Source organism: Poromitra crassiceps, assembly GCF_964638095.1.
Source record: "Poromitra crassiceps genome assembly, contig: HAP1_SCAFFOLD_504, whole genome shotgun sequence".
Taxonomy (NCBI): domain Eukaryota; kingdom Metazoa; phylum Chordata; class Actinopteri; order Beryciformes; family Melamphaidae; genus Poromitra; species Poromitra crassiceps.
The window spans coordinates 94,501-117,500 of NW_028151904.1; the positions used below are offsets into that span (position 1 = coordinate 94,501).

The window sequence follows — 23,000 nt, forward strand, 5'->3', positions numbered from 1 at the left end:
ATTGTGGTCCATAAAACATAAAACGGCACGAAGACCTAAATAAAGTGCAAATACACCTCACCTAGACCTAGGCACAAAGACAGGACATCCTAAGTAAAGTGCAAATGTACCTCACCTAAAAACTCGTAAAACCAACAAATATTAAAATAACTTAAAACTGTAAAAACAATTAAAAACAACTCATAATAAAAGAAATAAAAGCCAAAACTTAAGACCAATTCAATTCGCAGCATACAACAACAACACTGCACACAGGAACGTTTTAATCCTTGGACTAAGTAATTCTGACACAGTGTTCAACTTCTATCATCACAATATTCAAATAGCCAGCAGGTGGTTTTATATAGCATCTTTGTAAGGCTATTGGACTTTGGTTTCCAGCCTGCTCAGTTCTCCCTGATGGCCAAAACAACTTGCCGTGACTTTTACACCGAAAATACAAGGCGCGAGACAAAGATGGATTTGATAGGTAGAAAATCTATAAATAGCCATGATGTAATTGTAAATATGAGTTTAGCTGCTGATTCAAACCCATCTTGTTGCATAACCTGCAGGAATGGATCGTACATGTGACAGTATCTCAATAACAATAATAAGCATGAACACTACCAAGCGGGTTGGTTTTCACTGGGGTCACCCATACCAAACCAAAAGTATGCAGTTACACTCAAATATACTGTAGTCATAATAAATTGGTTGAGAGAGAGAGAGAAAGGGAGATGGGAGATTTAATTCAATCAAATCTAGACTGATTTCATGACCATGTTGAAAGAATGTAGACATTTTATTGCTGCTATATTGTTATGTTGCAGGTGCAGCCATGTTTATGACTGACTCTTTTCATGGCACGATAACTCTCTAGACTGTGAAGAAGGGATGCTTATTCCTATAGGCCAGTGTGTGTGTGTGTGTGTATGTGTGTGTGTGTGTGTTCAGTACATGTTTAGATCAGCGCCGACAGCAAACAACTGTTGTCAACAACTGTAGTGTAGTACACACACAAGCCCAGCTGGTGTACAGACAGACACACCTGCCTGGGTGTGTATACATCCTGTCTGCGTGTGTGTTTGAGTGTGTGTGTGTGTGTGTGTGTGTGTGTGTGTGTGTGTGTGCGTGCGTGTGTGTGTGTGTGACTGTGACTGTGTGTCTGTTCCAGATGGCTTGTCCAGCTAGCTAAGAAAAACACACACACACACACACACACACACACAGCATCACATTACAGCCTACCTTTGTCTCACCTCCCACAGCAGTGTGTGTGTGCGTGTGCATGCGCATCCATGCGTGTGTGTGTGTGTGTGAGACTGTGTACGTGTGCCCTGTCTAGGTTGACTTGTAGGCTTTAGTTTAGGGTCATTGTTTCCCCCAGCGAGGAAATGAGAGACAGAGAGACGGACAGAAAGTCGTTGGCCTCACACTAGCGGTGGACATCCGACCTCAGGAGCCTTAGGTTACGAGTCCACCGGGAGCGTCTCACAGGATCAGCCAACAGCTTTTTCCTGTTGTTTGGAAAGGAAAGGACGCCATGCCGAGTTTCCGGACAGCACATGTCTTTAAGTGCTCCGAGAAATCAATATTGAACCATTTAACCTACTTTAACAAAAGTACGCCGCTGTGCCTTCTTCAAATGTGTTTTCCAACGTCACTTACACCCGATTTACACCTTGTTTTTAAATGTGGCCTGTATCCAGATACGTTATCTGGATATAATGGTCGCATTTACAAACCAGGCGTAAATGGCGTGAAAGAGATCTGGACACAATGTGTGAACCAGGCTACCTCCAGATGTGGTCAGGAAGATCTGATCACAATCCTGATCATGATGGATTTATACCTTGCGTTAACGTGCGTTTTTCATGATCCAGATAACTTATCCGGATACAGCTCACATTTAAAAACCAGGTGTAAACGGGGTGTTACCGACCAATGCTTCCCACAGCATCTGTTTAGCTATAGAGAGGCAAAGTGGGAACATCACTTCCTGCTTCAGCACTGTACCAGAGATTTTCATCCGCCATTTATTTTCCCATAGACATTTCGTAAAATGCTTATGAAAATAGTTTTACTCGTTCAAACCAAACGGTACAGATATATTTAGAAACAGGAGAGATCGCATAACATTTCACCAAAACGTAAAAAAAGAATTTATTTTGTGTGTGATTTTTTTTAAGTTTTGGTCTGAGTGTTCTATGGTCTCTTCCGATTCTAAATACAGCTGAACCATTCTGTTTGACCAAGTACAACTATGTTTATAAGCATTTTACGAAATGTCTATGGGAAAATAAATGGCGGATGAAAATCTCTGGTACAGTGCTGAAGCAGGAAGTGACGTTCACTTTGCCTCTCTATAGGTTCACGGAGGAGATTCCCAGATGGGCCGTGCTCCTTGTGAAAAGTAGGACTACTTGCCAGACATCAAACATGCATGGACGGGCTTTGGATTTCCAGCAATTAACACAGGAGCTCCTCTCTGTTTTGTGGCCAGAATACAGGTCGATCAGCAAGGCTGCGTTAGGCTGAAGCCCAACGAACAGGACCTCAGAACAGGCTGACCCAATGGAAGAAACAGGCAGGCTGACGTGAGGAACAACTTATATCCAGAGAGACAGACAGGCTGAGTCAGAGAGAAATAGATGGAGAGAGTCACACAAATATTGATACAGGCTAATCTAATGAGGATCCAACTTCAGGCTTCCAGCAGGCGTAGATTACGTAGCGTAGCTAGTGGGTCACGGCTAAGACCATTCAGTGTGTGTGTGTGTGTGTGTGTGTGTGTGGACAGAGGCCGTCTCTGTCTCTCACAGATGGCAGCTGGCACCTGTTGATCTGAATGGGAATACAACACACACACAAACACACACACACACACACACACTTCTTTCCCTCTTCTCATATCGGCCACAAAACCTCCTCTCCAGCTACTTCTAGACATGAATCTTTCTATTAAAGTCGTATCCAACTTTCTAACAAATCTCATTCTAAGAAATTCTCCCTTTTTTTACGACAGTATCATCTTTCCACGCTGCAGCTGCTATTGTGCAACGTTCAAGATGTTTTCAATACACATACTTTGTCACTAGATTGGGATCACTGTGCGCGCACACACACGCACACACACACACACACACACACACACACACAGAGAGAGAGTTTGTGGACTCGTCTCAAACCATTCAGTTGACTTCCTCCAAACTTTACTCAGGCTCCTACTAATCTATCTTGCTTGTTTGCATGATGATATTACTTTCCATTACTGTTTGCATCTGGACGCATGTGACTTACTTGTACAGCTCCTATTGCATCATTTGTGCTTTGCACACACACACACACACACACACACACACACACACACACACACACACACACTATCTTGGTCGGCAGCTCTAAGCAGCTGATATAGTGTGTAGATAAAGGTGCAAAGAGTATAACAATCACACACACACACGTCTCTTCAAGGTTACTTACGTGTGTATGAAAGTGTACATGAGAAAGCATGCAGTATTTGTTTTACTAACAAGGGCAGCCCACCGGACATTTATGAGAGTGTGTGTGTGTGTGTGTGTGTGTGTGTGTGTGTGTGTGTGTGTGTGTGTGTGTATGTGTGTGTGTGAGAAAGAGACTTGTATCTTTGAGTGTGTGTATATAGTGTTTGTGCGTGTGTGTACAGTATGTGTATGTGCGTGTGTGTGTCTGACGTGTGTGTGTTTGGTTGCACAAATACTGATACAGGTTGGCAAATCACGTCCAAGTGGTCCACGAAAACAAGGTATTGGAGCTGCAAGGTTACATTGTTCTACTTGGCTCTAAAATATGGTTTATTGCACCATAAGGTCATGGTTAAATGGAGTACAAAGCATGTATGTCTTATCCAATCAGATGGCTTCAGAGCAGCTGCCTTATTTGTATCAGAGCCTTTTATGGTCAGTCAATAACTGCTCTTCTCTCCAATCAGCCTTGTTACCCACAAAGGCCCTTATGTAATATATCCAGCACAAATCCACTCCATATATATCTATATCTGTCTCTATCTATATCTATCTATCTATCTATATCGGTCTATCTATATATACTAGTGCAGTGCCCGTTCCCCCATGCACCACCCCGTGGGCGCTTCCCCCCCGCACACACACTGCACTCTGTCAGGTCGCCCTAAGCGCAAGGTTGAAGTCGATCCGACAAACGGTTCTCGAGATACGCGAAGGACAGACATACTGTACAGATAGTCCTGGAATAAGTTCAAATTGCATGAAATGCGGCACCGCACTCCATCGGGGTCCGAGCAGCGCACTCCCCAAGTTTGAAGTCACAATCGGAGAAATGTTTCTCGAGATAAACTGCTTTTTGTGTTGCCAGTAGGTGGCGCAGGAAATTGCAAGATTTGCAAGAAATTCAGCGTGCACTACTTCGAGTTCCCATGAGCACACTCCCCAAGTTTGAAGTCAATTGGATGAACGGTTCTCAAGATAAAAAAAGACACTTTTTGTGTTGCCAGTAGGTGGCGCTGTGCCGAATTGCACAAAATTCAGCACTGCTCTATGTCAGGTTCCCAGCAGCACACTCTCCATGTTTGAAGTCGATCAGATGAATGGCTATCGAGATCAACCGCTTTTTGTGTTGCCAGTAGGTGGCGCTATGCCAAATTGGACGGAATTCAGCTCTCTGCACTCTGTTGAGTGCCCTTAAGCGCACTCCCCGAGTTTTAAGTTTTAAGTCGATCAGATGAATGGATGATAAAGCGCTTTTTGTGTTGCCAGTAGGTGGTGCTATGCCAAATTGCACGGAATTCAGCTCCCTGCACTCCCTTGAGTCCCCCTAAGCGCACTCCCCAAAGTTGAAGTCGATCGGACGAACGGTTCTTGAGATAAACAGCATTTTTTATGTTGCCAGTAGGTGGCGCTATGCCGAATTGCACAAAAACAGGGTACTGCACTGCACAATAGGGCACACTCCCAAAGTTTGAAGTCGATCCCACCAACGGTTCTCGATGGCATGCAGCAGATGATGCTCATCCATAAGCAGTGGTGGAAATAGCCAGGTTTTACTCTGGGAACCCTACTTACACAGGATGGGGGTTCCCGGAAGTGGCGTGGCCCTAGAGCACGGATACTCAACATGCTTTCCCAGTCAATAAACATTAATATAAATTTTTCTGTAGCAGATTGTAGGATTTTGGGGTGTCAGCCGGAGTTTAGTCTCACATTTTTTTGCATAGTTAATACATACTGTAAGTGCCTGGGTGGCGAGCAGACAGCCATATTTGACAATTTAGCTGGAGCTCAGTCAAATTTTATTTAACCTTAGTTTTCATTGTGAATTAGGAAATTGTCGGGGGGCCACTCTGCACCCTATCGCGGGCCGCATCTGGCCCCCGGGCCGCAAGTTGAGTATCACTGCCCTAGAGGATATTATTTCGGAATGCGTGACTCATTATAGCCTACCATTATATAGCCACGTAAAAATCTCACTTAACTAAGATCACTGAGCTCTACTGATTATTTCCCCGTGATTTTATTCATGATAAACTTGAATATTAATGCTGCTTATTCAGCTTACATGTTCAGCTTACATGTTCTCCTACTATTCTCTGCTGCTTTCATGCTGCCCTCTCTCCAGTATTTACTTTAGCGCCCTCATTCTCGACCATTCACTCTGAACGACCCTACTTACAGCACCATTCACTCTCTCAACGACTGTACTCACAGCAGTGTTGAAACTGCTGACTTAGCCCAGATCAGCCAGGGCTTGAAGGAGCACAGGCTTGATTGAACACAGATGTATTAATATCGAACGTGTTTTGCGTCCGAATCGCACGAAAACAGGGCACTGCACTCCGTCGGGTCGCCATCAGCGCACCCCCTGAGTTTCAAGTTGATCCGACCAACGGTTCTCGAGATACGGGAAGGACAGTGAGAGAGAGAGACAGAGAGACGCTGTCGTCATTATAGTATAGATACAGATATATATATACCGGTATATAGATAGATATAGATATATGATTGATTGATTGTTGGCTGGTAGAACTGGAGATCAATGTAAGTGTATTAGTGTTTACAAAGTTTCACACAGTGGCATTAGGCAGGTGGGCGTAGCACCACTGTTTTCATCTCCACTATTCTCACATTTAATAGCCAACATTCAGTCTGTTAGAATAAACCTGAATGAATAATCCACTTCAAAACATCTTCAATAATTTAAGATGTTGTACTGCCAACATAGCCAAACGTACCGAAGTGTATCTGTGTGTGTGTGTGTGTGTGTGTGTGTGTGTGTGTGTGTGTGTGTGTGTGGTGTATGTAGCGTGTGTGTGTTTGTTTAGCTCTGATTTATGTCTTTGTCTATAACCATTCTTTATTTATAGTTCTGTATGGAAGTAAATCATTAACCGATTGTGTGCATGTGTGTGTCTGCCAGGTTGAACTCTGGTTGCAACAAGTTCTCTAGAAGTCCTCAAGTATAGTGTGGAAAAAAAACAAGGAGATGTTTTTTGGTTTTCCCAGAGGAAAAAGGTTCATATTGGTGAGTCAGTCAGCGCTGAGACAGTCATTGGAATGTCTCCACAAGTTGACTATTATCAACACAAAAGAGGGCCAGAGAAGAGTCAGGCAGCACGGCCCTGCCTAGGTTATCAGACTAGGAGGAGAGGAGGTAAAGGAGAAGAGAGGCTGAGAGGGGAGGGTAAGAATAGGGACTGGTAGAAGAGGGGAGAGAGAGAGGTACTTATTGTCAATTGTAGGTCAAATGTCTAGTCTAATAATTTTTGGGTAATCCTTGTGTGTATTAGAGATTAAACATTTTGTATCACAATTATAGCGACCAAAATGATCACAGTTATCAGTATTATCGCGGTATTGTTAAAACGAGTTGAAAATGTTCAAAAAGTAGTGCTACACTCAACACTGAAATCATTTCACCTGCGTCTGGGAGACTGTTGCTATACTTTGGTGGATGATAGACAGTATTTATTGTTTCTTAGTCTCTTCTGCCAGGGAGGGAAGTCTGGCAAGTGAGACCAATTGTTTCTCAACGTGCTGTAATCACGGCGACACGTTAATCACACTAACACGGTTTTTTGAAACGGTAATACTAACCGCCAGGGATTTTATCATTAAACCACTAATCGTTTCATCCCTAGTCTGTATGTGTGTCTACCAATATTTTTCATTTCTTTATATGTATGTGTGCGTGTGTGAGTTTGTGTGCATGTGTGTGTGCGTGTGTGCGTGTGTGAGTTTGTGTGCATGTGTGTGTGTGTGTGTGTGTGTGTGTGTGTGTGCGTGTGTGAGTTTGTGTGCGTGTGTGAGTTTGTGTGCATGTGTGTGTGAGTTTGTGTGCATGTGTGTGTGTGTGTGGGGCGGGCAGGCAGGCAGGCGGTCTGCTGTGGTATGTGGCCTTGACTCAACATCAACATGGGTTCCCAGTGTATTGCTGTTGCTGTTAATTCCAAGTTGATTAACATGACGTCAACCTGATGGTGATATTTTGACTTCCATAGCAGCCCTACAGGCTAATTCATGTGAGGGGGGGGAGACTTTGTACTTCTGATTTACTACTTCTACTTTACTACTTACCTCCTTTCCTGCCAGTTAAATCTGTTATTCTCAACGTTATATATTTACGCCTTTATCCCTATAAAAGGCGTTTTGTTCTTTAAGTGCCTGAACAGTCAGCTGCTTGTTAACTTTTCTTAACCTCGGCCCATAAAGAGAAAAAAGTCGTATGTCCTCCCCCACTAATAATGCAGCACCGCTTGGACCAATCAGATCACACCATGCGTTAAACCATCCACGTTTCGTCAAATGGGACCACATGGTGTTGACCTTTTGACCTGCACAGTAACTACATCATCACTGAATCGAGTCAATCAGTGTCACGTGCCAAAATGCGCCCATGTCTCAGAAGAAAGACGAAACGGGACGGACAAACCCCGTCTTTATTTCGCCACAGACGACACACCACGCAGGCACACGCGTGCACGGCAGCCAGTACATATAATTAGAGGCACCGTGAAATTTGACCTCCACCTTTGACCCATCCTGGCTCGTCCCCCTCCATGGTTCAGGCCAGGAGCAGTGGGCAGCTGCAAGTGAAGCGCCCGGGGATCAACTTCTTCCAACCGCCACTGGTCAGACGACGAACGTCTGCATGTTTTTAGTGGGGGTCCATATTGATGTTATATGGAGGAAACACCTATGGAGGAAAATCTGCAGCGTTTCATCAAAATCGCTCCAGTGATGATGATGTCAGAGATATAAGTTAGCAACTTCATGTTAATCTTGCTCAAATATAGATGAATGTAATTATATGAGAAAACTGTTGACAGCAACCTCTCAGCTTTGACTACCAGCAGCTGGAGAGGGGCACATAGTTTGGGAAACCACAGGCCTTCTGAAAACACTGACTCAGTTCAGTTCGACTATAAAGGGGGGGGGGGGATGACTGCAAAACTTGAAGTGAGAAGAGAAAAACACAAAGGAGAGACATGGAGAGATAGAGAGACTGAGAGGAAGAGAAAAAGGAAGAGAAAGATACTTGGAGAGGAAGAAAGAGAGAGAGGATGTGCAGTTGTCCGTTTGATAATGCAACTTCCTGTCACAGCAGAAAGGGCCAACCAGTGAGACATCAACTAAACCAGAGAAGAAGAGGCATCTCAAAATAGATACAATGCCATATTCTGTTGTCATGTTGTTCTTTACCAATGCCACTGCTCCTCATTTTACAGACATTATTACTGTAGTACTGAAAGTTCACCATATTCACTTGGGTAATGCATTTTGATGACTTGATATATTCAGATTTTCTTCTTCTTGTCATTTATTTAGGAGGTATTATTATTATCAGTAGTAGTAGCAGCACAACTCGGAACTTTCAACTCGGATTTTCCGACCTCCCATATAGTTGCGTTCACGCTGTTTTTAACTCAGAGTTACAAAAACATATAGCTGTTGAATTCAACATATTGCTATAATCGGAGCGAAATATAAACAATATAAACGCATATTGCATAGTTACACCTCAAATTAGGTCAACAAAACACTTCGTCAACGTCAACTTGGACAAACCGGAGCTCCGAAATGATACCCGAATTTCCGGCCTGTAATTCAGACCTCGACAGGTCGGAGCTCGTTTTCCCCCAGACTTCTGAGTTATCTTGAACGCGGTAACAGTGAGACATCCGACATGTTGTGTAGCTTCATTTGTATAGCATATTTCATACACAGAGGCATTTCAAAGTGCTTTACATAAAATGGATAAAAAGAAACGAGCATAGAGAAATAAAAAGAGTGAGAAAAATGGGATACGCTAGTGCAGTTCAAATCAAGTGAAATAGATCTGCTTTGTTGACACACGTGACGGCCCCAAAAATGACGTCGAAGGGCATTCCATATGACCCTTACTTGGAAAAACGATACTCCCTTCAGAGTGTTCACTACGAAGGGAAGTGACTTCACAGCTTTAGGGCATAAGGGATTAGCCCTCTGGAATTACATTTACCCACAGTCTTCCCTGTACGCATCGTAAAAGCTGTGTAACTGGGCTGACTAAAATGTGTCGACCTGCGGGTGCTAGTTCCAGATCTGTGTGTGTGTGTGCGTGCGCGTGTGCGTGTGCGTGCGTGCGTGTACCATGCACAAAGGCAAAACCATATAACCTTGTATGTGGTCATCCAAAACCATGATACTATGATTAGGCTACCGATGGCATCTGATCCCCTCTTGGCAAGGCTAAATTATACTAGCGGTAAGCCAGGCTAGACTCTGCTGAGCTAAGCTAGCAAAAGGGAAGCCCAGGCTATGAGACTAGCTGCTACACCCCTGCTGATGTTTTCCTCATTAGTTGACAGGAATTCAACATGCTGCTGGCTAGCCTTTGGTTAGAACCTGAAGGCTACTTCTGTCTGTCTGACTCACTGTCTTTTCTGTGTCACCACCCAGTTCTCTGTTAGTCATAGGACAACATACTGTGTGAGATTGATGTAAAATAGCACCTCCTGCAGGCGCAAAGTTGAATGAAGAATCTAAATCAAGACAAATACAAAAGCAACTCTCTTTCCAACTTGAGCAACTGTCCCACCCCTCCACCTTATTATTATTATAGTAGTGAGATACATTTAGCTGAGAATACAAGGGACAACAACCAATTTAGTGTGGAAGAAATAGATCAAAAATGATCCATCCACCATATCTTCTGGCCTACTGAGAAGATTGTAGGCTAAGTGAAATTTGTACATAGTTTGAAGAAAAAAAATCGTTTGCCTTTAACTGTTTGCCTGCCTCTACTTGTCTATTATGTTCCTCTCTTAGCCATTCTGTCTGCCTGCAGCTATCTGCCCGTTTGACTCCTTGCCTTTCACTGTAGAACAGGCCACTTCATTATCTGTCTAGTTGCCTGTCTGTCTCTCCAACTACAGTACATGTCTGTGCTGCTACAGTGTATGGCCTGTCTGTTTCTATAACTACATGTCTGTGCTGCTACAGTGTACGGCCTGTCTGTTTCTATAACTACATGTCTGTGCTGCTACAGTGTAGGGGAGAGTGGGGTGAGTTGTGCCACTTTTTACTTGAGGTGTCTTTAAAGTGAGGGCATGACAGTAATGCCTCCAACTACAATATGTAAATATATTTCAGGATGTTGTGCACCACTGGGAACACTCCCTTTGGATCTTAAATAAACTGTTAAAAAAATATGGCTATTCTTAAAAAAGTGGTCTCTTGGCACAACTTGCCCCCGGTGCGGGGTAAGTTGTGCCTTTGGAGAGAATACGTTGGGGTAAATTGTGCCATTGATTACTAAGTAAAACAGAACATTTTCATCTCATATACTGTAATGCTATATCAAAGCAAGACAAAATAAAGATAACACTAAAGTCCAGTGTACTATAACAGGGTTAAACAAGGCTAAACGGTAGCAGCAGTTGACCTACATATTTAACATTTTCAGAAATAAAAAATTATGTTCAAAATGAACAAAATCAACTATCACAGAGCCAGGCTACACTTGCCAATACTGCAATATTCTTCAACAAGGTCTATTTAAACATTTAAGAACAAAATGAAATAAAATTTCACTAAATCAACTGCAACTGCACTGGCACAACTTAACCCAGGCCTTTTGGCACAAATCACCCCATCCCCACCATTTTAACAAACTTGTATCATATAGCTGGTTTGGAGCTAACATCATGCTAACAGTATAGCCTCATATTGTAGCTTACTAAAACACTAACACACGTGTGAAATGTTTTCAAGCTTGTCTATAATTGTTCAGACACAACAATCAATAAACCTTGATCATAAAAATTTTACTTTGAGAGGCAAAAAACAGTTTTTTGAACTTAAATGTGCTTAGCTCATGTGCCATCTGCCTCCCTTCTTTGCAGAGTGAGTAAAATGGATGCCTCTTCAAAAATGTGTGGTCACATGACCAATTTCTTCTATGGTTTTCTAGATACAAGGGGTGGCACAACTTCCCCACTGGCACAACTCACCCCACTCTCCCCTATGGCCTGTCTGTTTCTATAACTACATGTCTTTGCTGCTACAGTGTATGGCCTGTCTGTTTCTATAACTACCGTAAATTCCGGACTATAAGCCGCACCTTTTTTCCCGTTTTTTGGCCTTTTTTGGCCCCTGCGGCTTATATAACGGTGCGGCTTATCTATGAATTTTTTTCCAAAAAAAAAAAAAAAAAAAAAAAAATCTCTCTTTTTTTAGCACTCTTTCTAACTATAAATCCTATATAACTATAATAAGTTTTAATTTCCTCTCTTGCCCTCTTTTCACCACACTGTATGACACTGTATGACACTGTGTGCACTGTAAAAAACAAGACAGGTGGTGTTGTGTTATGTTGTTTTGTTGAAATGTTAATAAATGGGAGCTTCCTCAAACAGCCATCTCTTTCCCGACAATCCCCTCTGTGCATGAACCCTTACATATGGTAATTAACACATTCACTGCCAACAACGTATGAACACGTTTTCAGAATCCAGCTGTTCCCTGCCAACAACGTGTTTACACGTTTTTGGCATCGATTTTTTTTTTTTGACGGTGGGTTGTGCATCTAAGCCTTTTACATCTCTTATATAATTATTGGAGCCACCGAACGTTTACAACCCATTCCACCGACCCACTAAGTGGCAACAGTGCTCTCCTGGCTAGAGAAAGGAAAGCATTTTTTTAACTTGTCAAGCCATTCTCAGCCCAGCCATTCTCCTTTTCGCGCTGATTGCTGGCGATGCGGGATTGCAAATTTACATAATAGATTCAGCCGATCTACTATGATCGGGTGATAGATTACAGGTGGAGGAACACACTTTGAAACACGCAGCATAAATATGACCAGAATCGCAAAAGCTTCTCTCAACCAAAACTCCAAACGAGCGAGTCCATCCCGACTTCCTCAAACAGCGGCCCAGACATGCAGGCACAGGAGAGCAGCAAAGCACTGACTGGTGACAAGCTTGTCCGCCCACGGAGGGCGGAGTTGAAGCAACTCGAGAGGGAGGGAGAGAGAGAGAGAGAGAGAGAGAGGGAGGGAGAGCGAGAGGGAGGGAGAGAGAGAGAGAGAGCGAGAGGGGGAGGGAGAGAGAGAGAGAGAGAGCCAAAAATGAATGGTTAAAGTGACCGTTCCATCCAATTTCACAAAAAGCCGTTTATCTCTGAATATTCTTTTTCACGCTAAAACCATGCTGTATTCAACTGCTAATGCTTACATAACTACTAACTCTACAAACTAACTCTTTTAGACAGAGAAAGTACACATTCTATTAGTACTTTTGAGATATTGTATGTTCACAAACTCCAAGCTGAAACGAATCCTCGGCTCTTATAAAATGAGCCATAATCCTCAAAAAACGGCTTGGCAGAAGCTACCTACAGCAAAAAAAAACGTCTGGCAGTCAATGTGTTAAACATTAAAACACAAAAAAAAAAAAAAAAAATACCATTAAAACACCCGCGGCTTATAGTCCGGTGTGGCTTATATAAGAAAAAAATAGTCAACTTTGCAGGTGCGGCTTATACACCGGTGCGGCTTATAGTCCGGAATTTACGGTACATGTCTGTGCTGCTACAGTGTATGGCCTGTCTGTTTCTATAACTACTAGGCATCTCGCGTGCTCGATTCCTAGGCTCGCCCGCCCTGCAGCTCGGCTGCTGCGTGGCCTCGCCTGCTCTATTGGCATGCGCAGCGCGCACATTTGCACAACTTTGCATCACTGATGACATCACTCACTGATTATTATTCAAATGTTTTTATTGGTTTTCCACAGCACTCAGTCCTCCAAATTAACACAGACAGAACAGGACCAAAACAAAAACAAAACCCACAACAATACCAACACTACTCAATAAATCAAAACCAATATCAATTAAATTAAACCGGTCAGGACAAGAACACAAATACATACACAGATACAATTGACGAATAAACAAAACCAAACAAAATGTAGGATAGGATGGGGGGGGGGGGGGAGCAGCTACGCTTCTGTAACCTGTGGGAACTCCGTCTCGAAGTAGGACAGAAGCGGTTGCCAGATCTTAAGGTACTTCTGGGTGGAGCCTCGGGCAGTGTGTTTAAGCTGTTCTAGTTTGAGATGGGACATTACCTCTTCTACCCGCAGCGCTTGTGGGATGGTGCCCTAACCTTCTTCCAGCTGAAGAGTATTAGACGTCTAGCCAGTAATGTAGAGAATGCTATAGCTTCAGCTTGGTGAGTTGGAATTGGTGTCTCCTGTGGGACTACAACAAACAGAGCGGTCAATGGATTGGGATCAATGACTCTGTCGCACATAAAGGAAAATGTGTTAAATACACCTGTCCAGAGTGGGGTCAGTTTGGGGCACAGCCAGAACATGTGACTGAGGGTAGCTGGGTCTCGACTGCACCTAATACAGTTTGGACCGGCCATAATAGTAATATTACCATTGACGATCTGTCCAGGACCTGGGAGACTGAGGATAAGTTATGTAGTATTTTACATGATATAGAACACTTCACATGGGAGGCGAGTTCGAGCCCTCAGGAGATACAAATGTTTATTCCCCATATAGAGGATGTGGGGAAATAAATTATTTCATTAAAGATACACCTGAACTGGAAAGTTGGCACTCAGAGCTGATTGGGTTTTTCTATAGGAAAAGGCCTAAGATACAGCATTTTATGTATAAAGTATTTTTTCATACTTGTACTGGAACTTACCTGGCTGGGAATTAGATACGGCAGCATTTTAGTATGGGAACAATTGTAAAGTGGTTTATTTCGCTGAGGTGTCTACAGTAGCCTACGTCTGCAATTTGAACTCGTTTAGGGAAGTTGGATTAGATCTATTTTTATATGGGTAGGAAACCAGTGTTTAAAGAACGGAACAGAGCCTAGAGGAAGCATGCCATTCTACTTGAGGAAATTACATTTCAGTTATTTATTTTATCTCAGCTGGATCATTTCAAGTCCTGGATAATAAGATCTTGTGGAAGCATTACTTTAAACAAGAAGTGTTAGATTTGTATAGGGGAGAGAAAACACTTCCTCTTTTCACTGCATGAAGCAACAGGTTAGCCTGACTGAGCTATTATTAGAATGGGTGCAGAAGGCCACATGCAGCCACAATCAACTGATACTGAAAGTTACAGTAACTGATTAAAGTGTACTGTAGCCATGCAAAAGTTATTGGGGTCCAACTAAAAGGACTTAAGCGACATGATAAATGACAGTAAATAATCAAAATATACTTACTATGGTCATGATTTCAAGAGGGTTAATTAATATTGGAGTTGGTCACCCCACCAGAAGGGTTTTGTGCTTGAATTGAAAGTGTTTATTCAAATTTAAGGTTAAGAAAGATGATTTGTGTTATTATGTTATGTTTAAATGTGTGCAATGTGAATGTTTAAGAATTGTATTGAAATTATATTTGTGCTGTGCTAAGCTATGTGCTAAAATAAAAAGCAACTATATGCGCCAATACCTGATCTCATCTCTCTTATTTGAACGAATGTTCATCCTTTAGGTAGTAGCCTCTTCTCGTGATGTAAAAATACTAGGAACATTTGGTTTAGCCTGACGTGTCACGTCTTTTAAGGTTACTCTGGAGGCCTTTGTAATGACAAGCTTAAACGACCACTTGACAGGAAAGGTGGATTAGAAACACCGTCAGGTTAAGCAAGAATTGTCATCTCAAGGGAAAAACTTTAACACGACCTTAACCAGTGCAGATTAACACATGGTTAGAATTAATTTTCCAACAAACACAACAACAGACAGTGCTAGAGAGAGCCACCATTGAAGATGTCATAGCCATTGTGACATCATCAGTGGGACAAAAACTGAAACAAACAGTGCCCATATTGTGACATCATCAGTGACATCACAATTGCTCAAGTGACATCCCTGATGACATCACTGATGACATCACTTCCAGTTGAGTGACGACATAGACATTGTGACATCACTATTGCTCAGGTGACATCACTGATGACATCACAAAATCGCAGGGAGACTGAGATTGCCCACTTGCTCCCTTTATTATATATATACACACACACACATATACATATATATACATTACATGTGTCTCTCAATATTGTATTCTCTCTGGCCAGTCTGTGTACTGGTATGTGTCTTCGTCTCACCATCCTTTCTCTCTCTCTCTCATAGCCGCAGAACGGGCCACTACAGTGTGCAACAGAACCAGAACACACAACATGGAGACAGACCTGCCAATATCACGAGCGGTACCAAAACCACCGGCACCGACCCACTGTCGGTCCCCAACCCGACCTCCACCTCCACCTCCTGCCCCAGGCCTCAGCCCTCCTCCAGCCCCAAGTCAGGCTCCAGCCCCAGCTCCAGCTGCAGTCCCAGGCCCAGACCGCGGCCCGCATGTCATCGGTGCAACTCCCAGGTAGGCGGTGAATGATATGATGAAAAGGGGCACTAACATGCTTCTGATATTCACAGGATGTTCAACATCCACCTTCAAGTGACAATCCAGGAGATTCTTGCGGTGTTTTTTGATGACATCTCTGGTGCTAAGCGGTCATTGCGGTGGTGTTTTTGCACTGCCGGTCACTTGGTCAGTACTGATCATGTTTTCCATAGCGTTTTTTTTTCTTGATGAAGTTTGAGGTTCTGTAGGTGGCGCTCTTGGCGTTGGTAACTACCCAGTTCTTCTTCTATTTGTTCCAAACCGCTGTTGCTGCGGAACTCAAAATGCTTCACTTCCTGTACACTTTGTTCATTCTTCTTGGGAAAGACCTCGTCGTCACTGGGTATTTATTAGAGCAGCAAATGTAGCTTTCAGGAATCACATCAGTTGGTGATAGAAAGCAGCAAAATTAACATTAATTTCTATGAAAATATCACAGATGATTACTTCAAGGGTGAGTAATGGCAACGCACTCCATCTCCTTTAACACATCTTCATTATGACTTGTTTTGGTTTGTTCATTTTCACTCCTTGTTGTTTCTTTAGTTGCTTTGTTAGCTTGTTCCTCTATGCTACATGCTACATGGGACCTATCTCTGTTTCTCCTGCTGGTGAGCCTTTGGATTTGAGCCTTTCTCCTCTTCATCCAGTGCTTTCAGAGTGACAAAACCATATTATAGATCAAATAATACACTGTCATCATTATCTCCTCAGGACACCCCTAAACCCCAACATATCACAACTGGGATTCCTCTCCTAGGGTATTGTCTAGATTTCAATCAATTTCAGTTCCTCTTCTGAGTCTGAGTCTGCCTGTTGACTCAGTCATATTTCCTCAGCTTTTTAGTTCTTGTTTTAAGACCATGAATCAAAGGTCATCCAGCATTCAGCAGTTCCCAAATTGATTTACACACGTAAGTAAAAGAACAGTGTGATTCTTATATTGCATTAACAATTCCAATTCCATTATTTACTTATCAATTCAGATGTGAAAATGTTATTGCATTTCATTGTTCTTATTTTTAGCATCTCGTTACTGCTCATTACCGGCACTTAATCCCTGCTCTTTGGGTGTATCTTACATGCTCTTGTATCTGAGGTTTCTAGTTATCAGCGATGTACAGTATTGCCTTCCCTTGTAACGGAATTCACAGGCAATGACCTTTTGGTTGTAGTCGCCTCGCTTTGCCAGACTATCTCCGTTTCACGCAGGAGAGAGTCTGGCTGCTCTTACTCTCACTCTGGTCTAGCGGGTAAAAAAGGCTCCGTTATCTTTACAACCATCCACCAAAAGTACCAAGCAGGGCCTGCTTTATTGCACAATGTACTGCACAGTGTAATGTAGCAACGCTAGCTTGCTACAGTTGCTAGATAGCATTGTTGTTGTTTCACAGTGGCGGAGGCATTTGAGAGCGACACGCAGGGAGCGAAAAGGTGTTTCCCTTCGCTCCGACTGACATGGTCGGCTCCAATGGCCGAGCTTAGACTGCTTCCAGTCAGACTACTGTTGTAGTATTCTCTCCCCAGACTCAGATATGATGTTGAATCGCTGTGCTCCGCATACTACATAAGTGAGTCTGTGCCACTTCACAGCCAGAAGGCGGGTTGAGATTGAATGAGTGACAGGTCGTAGCACCAATGAGAGAGCGGTTCAAAAAAATGGGCTGCGCCTCCCGTGTCGTTACTGATTGGGGAAGACTGAAGCCATCACTGGCATATGACTGGCCAAGTGTACGGTTCCCTCCAATAACCAGCCGGCTGAGGGAAAGTGTCCCACACCCAGAGAGAGATCTGCAGCATGCAGTAACGTAGTGTATCAGTGTAACAACTCTCATGGGTCTGGCGTTGAGACTACTGTTGTAGTGACTGTTGTAGTGACTGTAAGTCACTCTGGATACGGGTGTCTACTGTAAATGCCTAAAATTTTACAGGGGGATTGGTTTGGCAGGCAAACTGTTGCAGGATGTTGTACTTTGGGTCGTACAGTTGATCTCATATATATATATATATATATATATATATATATATATATATATATATATATATATATATACTGTATATTGAACATGGCAAATTTGTTTGCAACATCACAGAGGTGTAGTAATGTAGAAAGGGACTTGAACCCAACAAATTGACTAACCTGTTCTGAGGTATATAGTGAAGAGGATTCCTCACGCACAGCCAGTAGAATGACCATCAGGTGCTGGTCGAGTTGCAGGAACATCATAAATAAAATTAAGAAAATAACCACCGCACACATTCCTTTAGCGAACAACGCGTTTCACGGTTAGCGTCATCAGGTTGGCTCACTCATAAATCTGTTCTGAGGTCTGTTTAAATTTGAGCTGGTTTATGAAAAATGTGTGTATGTGCGTGCGTGCATGCTTGTGTGCGTGCGTGCGTGCTTGTGTGCGTGCGTGCGTGCTTGTGCGAGTGCGTGCGAAGCAGCACAGCTTGCGATCAGCTCTGTTTAGACTTGTGCAAACTGGCGCCAGTCTGCAGAAGTCTAAACAGAGCTGTGTGCTTGTTTCTGTGAGTCTTGTCAAATCCTCAGTCTGCTGTTAGTTCTATTTTCTTTTCTTGTTGTGTGGTGTATTTGTGTCTGTCTGTCTGTCTGTCTGTCTGTCTGTCTGTCTGTCTGTCTGTCTGTTCCTACGGTATCTGTTTGCATGCTTGTCTTGATATCTCTACATAATGGTCTGCATCTGCAGTCTGAGTGAGGGTGAGATTGTGTACATGTCTTGATTATCTGCGCACACGTCTCTCTTCGAATGTGTTTGTCGCTGTATCTCTGTCTCCATGTGTCTGTGTGTATCCATGCATAATATACAAGATCTTGGTGTTTCTCCCAGGACTCTCTGGATGAGCTGGCGATGGACGACTATTGGACGGAGGTGGACAATATCACTCGCTCAGGAGAAGGCGCGGGGAGAGCAGAAGGGGAAGTGCAAGAGGAGGAGCAGCACAAAATTCCTGAGGGTATGATAAGCGGTGTCCATGGAGACACCTTTCACCTCTGACCCGAGAGGAGATAAACTCTCTCTTTTCTGACATCTACTGCCGTATACAGACAAGAGGGGGCAGTAGGGCTGGGCAATATAATCGATACGGCAATATATCGTCACATTTTATTTCCCGATACTGTATCGATACTTGGACGCCAAGTATCGCAATATTATTATTTTTTTCCTTTTTCCTTTTTTCTTTTTTTTTTGCAGGCCATGCCATGCCAGGCCTCTGCATCTGGTGATTCCCACCCCTAATCGATACTGTATCGATATTTCCCATATCGATGCGTTCAGTAACACTCAACACTCAGTAGTTTTGACTAAATTTGTCCACTAACTTATCAGTATAAAGTGATGTACAGTACATATTATTACACTACCTGGGTGGTACACAGTGTGTTGTATCTTTAGCTCTATTATTTAATTTTGAGTAAATTCTGTAGAATATCGCAATATGTATAGCATCGCAATATATCGTGATACAATCGTATCGTGACCCAAGTATCGTGATACGTATCGTATCGTGAGATCCTTGCCAATACCCAGCCCTAGGGGGCAGTGCTCTCACCTGGAGTGTTTCTATTCTTTATGTAGACAGTGGGACAGTAGCCAGGCACAGAAGTTTACATACAGAAGAGAAAACTAGTATGTGTCATTCCAGAGGGTGTGAATTTAACCGCTCATCTTCTGTATTTCTGGACCATCAGATGGTTTTGATTCAAAATGATCACGGATGGGGCGGTAGAGGTAAAAGCACTCACGTTACCACCGCGGAGACCCGGGTTCAATTCCCGGCAACGGTACTTCCGGCTTGGTCAGACGTTCTCTTACAGACACAATTGGCCGTGTCTGCGGGTGGGAAGTCAGTGGGGTATGTGTCATAGTCGCTGCGCTAGTGCCTCCTCTGGTTGGTCGGGGCACCTGTTCAGGGTGGGGGTGAGCTGGGGGGAATAGCGTAGCCTCCCACATGCTACGTCCTGCCAGTGAAACTACTCGCTGTCAGGTGAAAAGAAGCAGCTGGCGACTACACATGTATTGGAGGAAGCATGTGCTAGTCTACGGTTGACATACTCTCTCTTATTTTTTGATTTGATCATCGAGATGAAGGACTATGTGATAGGAACAAGTTGTAGTTGCACGCTTGCTGCAGTTGATAGGAAGCTGAAATCTGGGCCTCACAACAAGATATCAATGAATAAAAACAGACGCAGTAAGACATTAAAAAAATGACAAAGACAAAGAACAAATTTGAATATATTTATTATTTACAGTACTCAAATTAAATGATCAAACTTGCCATGCAGCTTGTTTTAAAGTAGAGCGATCTGTAGAGACCTGTTCGGAGGTGGAATTGTTTATGTAAAGTAAGTGTGTGTGTGTCTGTCTGTGTGTGTGTGTGTGTGTGTGTGTGTGTGTGTGTGTCTGTGTGTGTGTGTGTGTGTGTGTGTGTGTGTGTGTGTGTGTGTGTGTGAGAGATGTGGGGAATCAACACAGCCTGTTCAGACTTGTGCAGAATCTGCTGACTGTCCCTCTGTGTCACCTCGTACATGAATCGTACATCTTCCTCTAAATATAATAATAATAATAATACATTTTATTTGGCGGCGCCTTTCAAGACACCCAAGGTCACCTTACAGTGCATGTAAAACAGTTCATTTAAAAGCATACAATGTATATAAGAAACAATCCGCATAAAACCAGCGACAAACAAGAAAATTAAAATGAAAGACCAGTATGGGAGGGGGTTAGTGATTACAGGGAATAGGCCAGTTTGAACAGGTGGGTTTTGAGGTGGGATTTGAAATGTTGTTATGGTTTCAGACTGGCGGATGTGAGGGGGTAGGGAGGTCCAGAGCCTGGGGGCGGTGCAGCTGAAGGCCCTGGCACCCCATGGTACTGAGGCGGGAGGTGGGGATGGTCAGGAGACCAGCTGAGGATGAGCACAGGGAGCGGGAGGGTGTGTACTGCAGGAGGTCAGAAAGATACAGTAGGTGGGGGCTAGATTGTGGAGGGCTTTATAGGTGAGCAGGAGGTTTTTATACTCAATTCTATAACGGACCGGGAGCCAGTGAAGTTGGATGTGGATTAGGGCTGGGTATTGGTTCAAATTTCAAGAATCGATTTGATTCCGATTCACAAGGTTCCGAATCGATTAATCCCGATTCGATTAGATTCCGATTCGATTAATTTCAATATTGATTTGGTTAGTGATACTAAAACATGTTTTTTGAGCTGTAACCTGAATTACATGATTGTCCAGTTATGTAACACAGGGGTTCCCAACCTTTTTTGCGTGACCGGTTGTCAATTTTAATGGTTTTAGTTACACATATATTTACTCATCAGGGGGTGACAAAGGGTAAATAACGGCCTTTTCATCTGTCAATAAAGACACTTTCACAATTATGCACAGTGATTTGATTTCAGCCTATATCATTTCTAAAAGTAGATATTAATGATCAAACATTTCCATTTATGTAGCCTACAGTATTTATGTTTTTGTTTCAACTACAAACATAAATAAACGTCAACTTGAAACTATGTTTCAACTACCACACACAGCCTATAATATTATAGCCTATGTTTATAAAAAAGAAAAAAAAAAAAAAAAAAAAACGATCTCTGGACATATGAATCGATATCAAAGGATTCAAATAAAAATCGGAGAATAGATTTTTTTTTAACCCAGCCCTAATGTGGATGGGAGTGATATGGTCGGATGATTTGGTGCGAGTAGTGATCCGAGCAGCTGAGTTCTGGATGAGTTGAAGTCGGTTGAGCAGTTTGGTGGGGAGGCCTCTGTCGTCTTTTTATAGTTGATCGTTTTTAAGAGTAGCTATTGTTCTCTGAAACAAGCTCCTCCCACATCCTGTCTGTGTCCTGCTCTGTATGTGGTCCCTCCTTTCCCCTTCCTGCACCTGTGGCACACTCCCCCTTTTTCCTCCGCTTGCCTCCATCCTTCTCCCCCTCTCTCCCCCATTTTGGGGACACAAAAGGCTGCTAGTGAAGCCTCTCAGGGGCGGGAATAAAAATCACTCATCTTTCCTTTTGATCTTTGTCTCTGTCATTCATTGTTTCAGAGGGAGAGCAGGAGGAGGCGTGGCTGACCGAGGCGGGACTTGCGAGGCTGTTTGATGATTCGCTGGCTGCCGACCAGGACCAGGTGCCAATCATCTGCCACTTATAGGCTTATTCAGTGTTTGCTCATAGTTGATCAATGTCATAATTGCATTTTAGATAGAATTGAAATAGATGGATAGATGGATAGATGGATGGATAGATAGATAGATAGATAGATGGATGGATGGATGGATGGATGGATGGATGGATGGATGGATGGATGGATAGATAGATAGATAGATAGATAGATAGATAGATAGATAGATAGATGGATGGATGGATAGATAGATAGATAGATAGATAGATAGATAAATGATTGATAGATGGATAGATAGATGGATAGATAGATAGATAGATAGATAGATAAATGATTGATAGATGGATAGATAGATAGATAGATGGATAGATAGATAGATAGATAAATGATTGATAGATGGATGGATGGATAGATGGATAGATGATTGATAGATGGATGGATGGATAGATAGATAGTTGGATGGATAGATAGATAGATAGATAGATAGATAAATGATTGATAGATGGATGGATGGATAGATAGATGGATAGATAGATAGATAGATAGATAGATAGATAGATAAATGATTGATAGATGGATGGATGGATAGATAGATAGATGATTGATAGATGGATGGATGGATAGATAGATAGATAGATAGATAGATGGATAGATAGATAGATAGATAAATGATTGATAGATGGATGGATGGATAGATAGATAGATGATTGATAGATGGATGGATGGATAGATAGATAGATAGATAGATAGATGGATAGATAGATAGATAGATAAATGATTGATAGATGGATGGATGGATAGATAGATAGATAGATAGATGGATGGATAGATAGATAGATAGATAGATAGATGATTGATAGATAGATAGATGGATGGATGATAGATAGATAGATGATAGATAGATGATAGAT

General features: G+C 42.7%; 1 protein-coding gene across 1 annotated transcript in view; it reads left to right on the forward strand.

The window, feature by feature from the left end:
* Positions 1–23,000, forward strand: part of LOC310771301 (rho GTPase-activating protein 18-like) — a gene marked incomplete at its 3' end in the record, with an annotated part of 33,254 nt that overhangs the window by 1,094 nt on the left and 9,160 nt on the right. Inside the window, exons 2-4 of the mRNA XM_083663944.1 lie at positions 15,654–15,900; positions 18,777–18,903; positions 22,013–22,095. Of these exons, the coding sequence (XP_083520070.1) occupies positions 15,654–15,900; positions 18,777–18,903; positions 22,013–22,095 (457 nt within the window). The remainder of the gene's footprint in view (positions 1–15,653; positions 15,901–18,776; positions 18,904–22,012; positions 22,096–23,000) is intronic.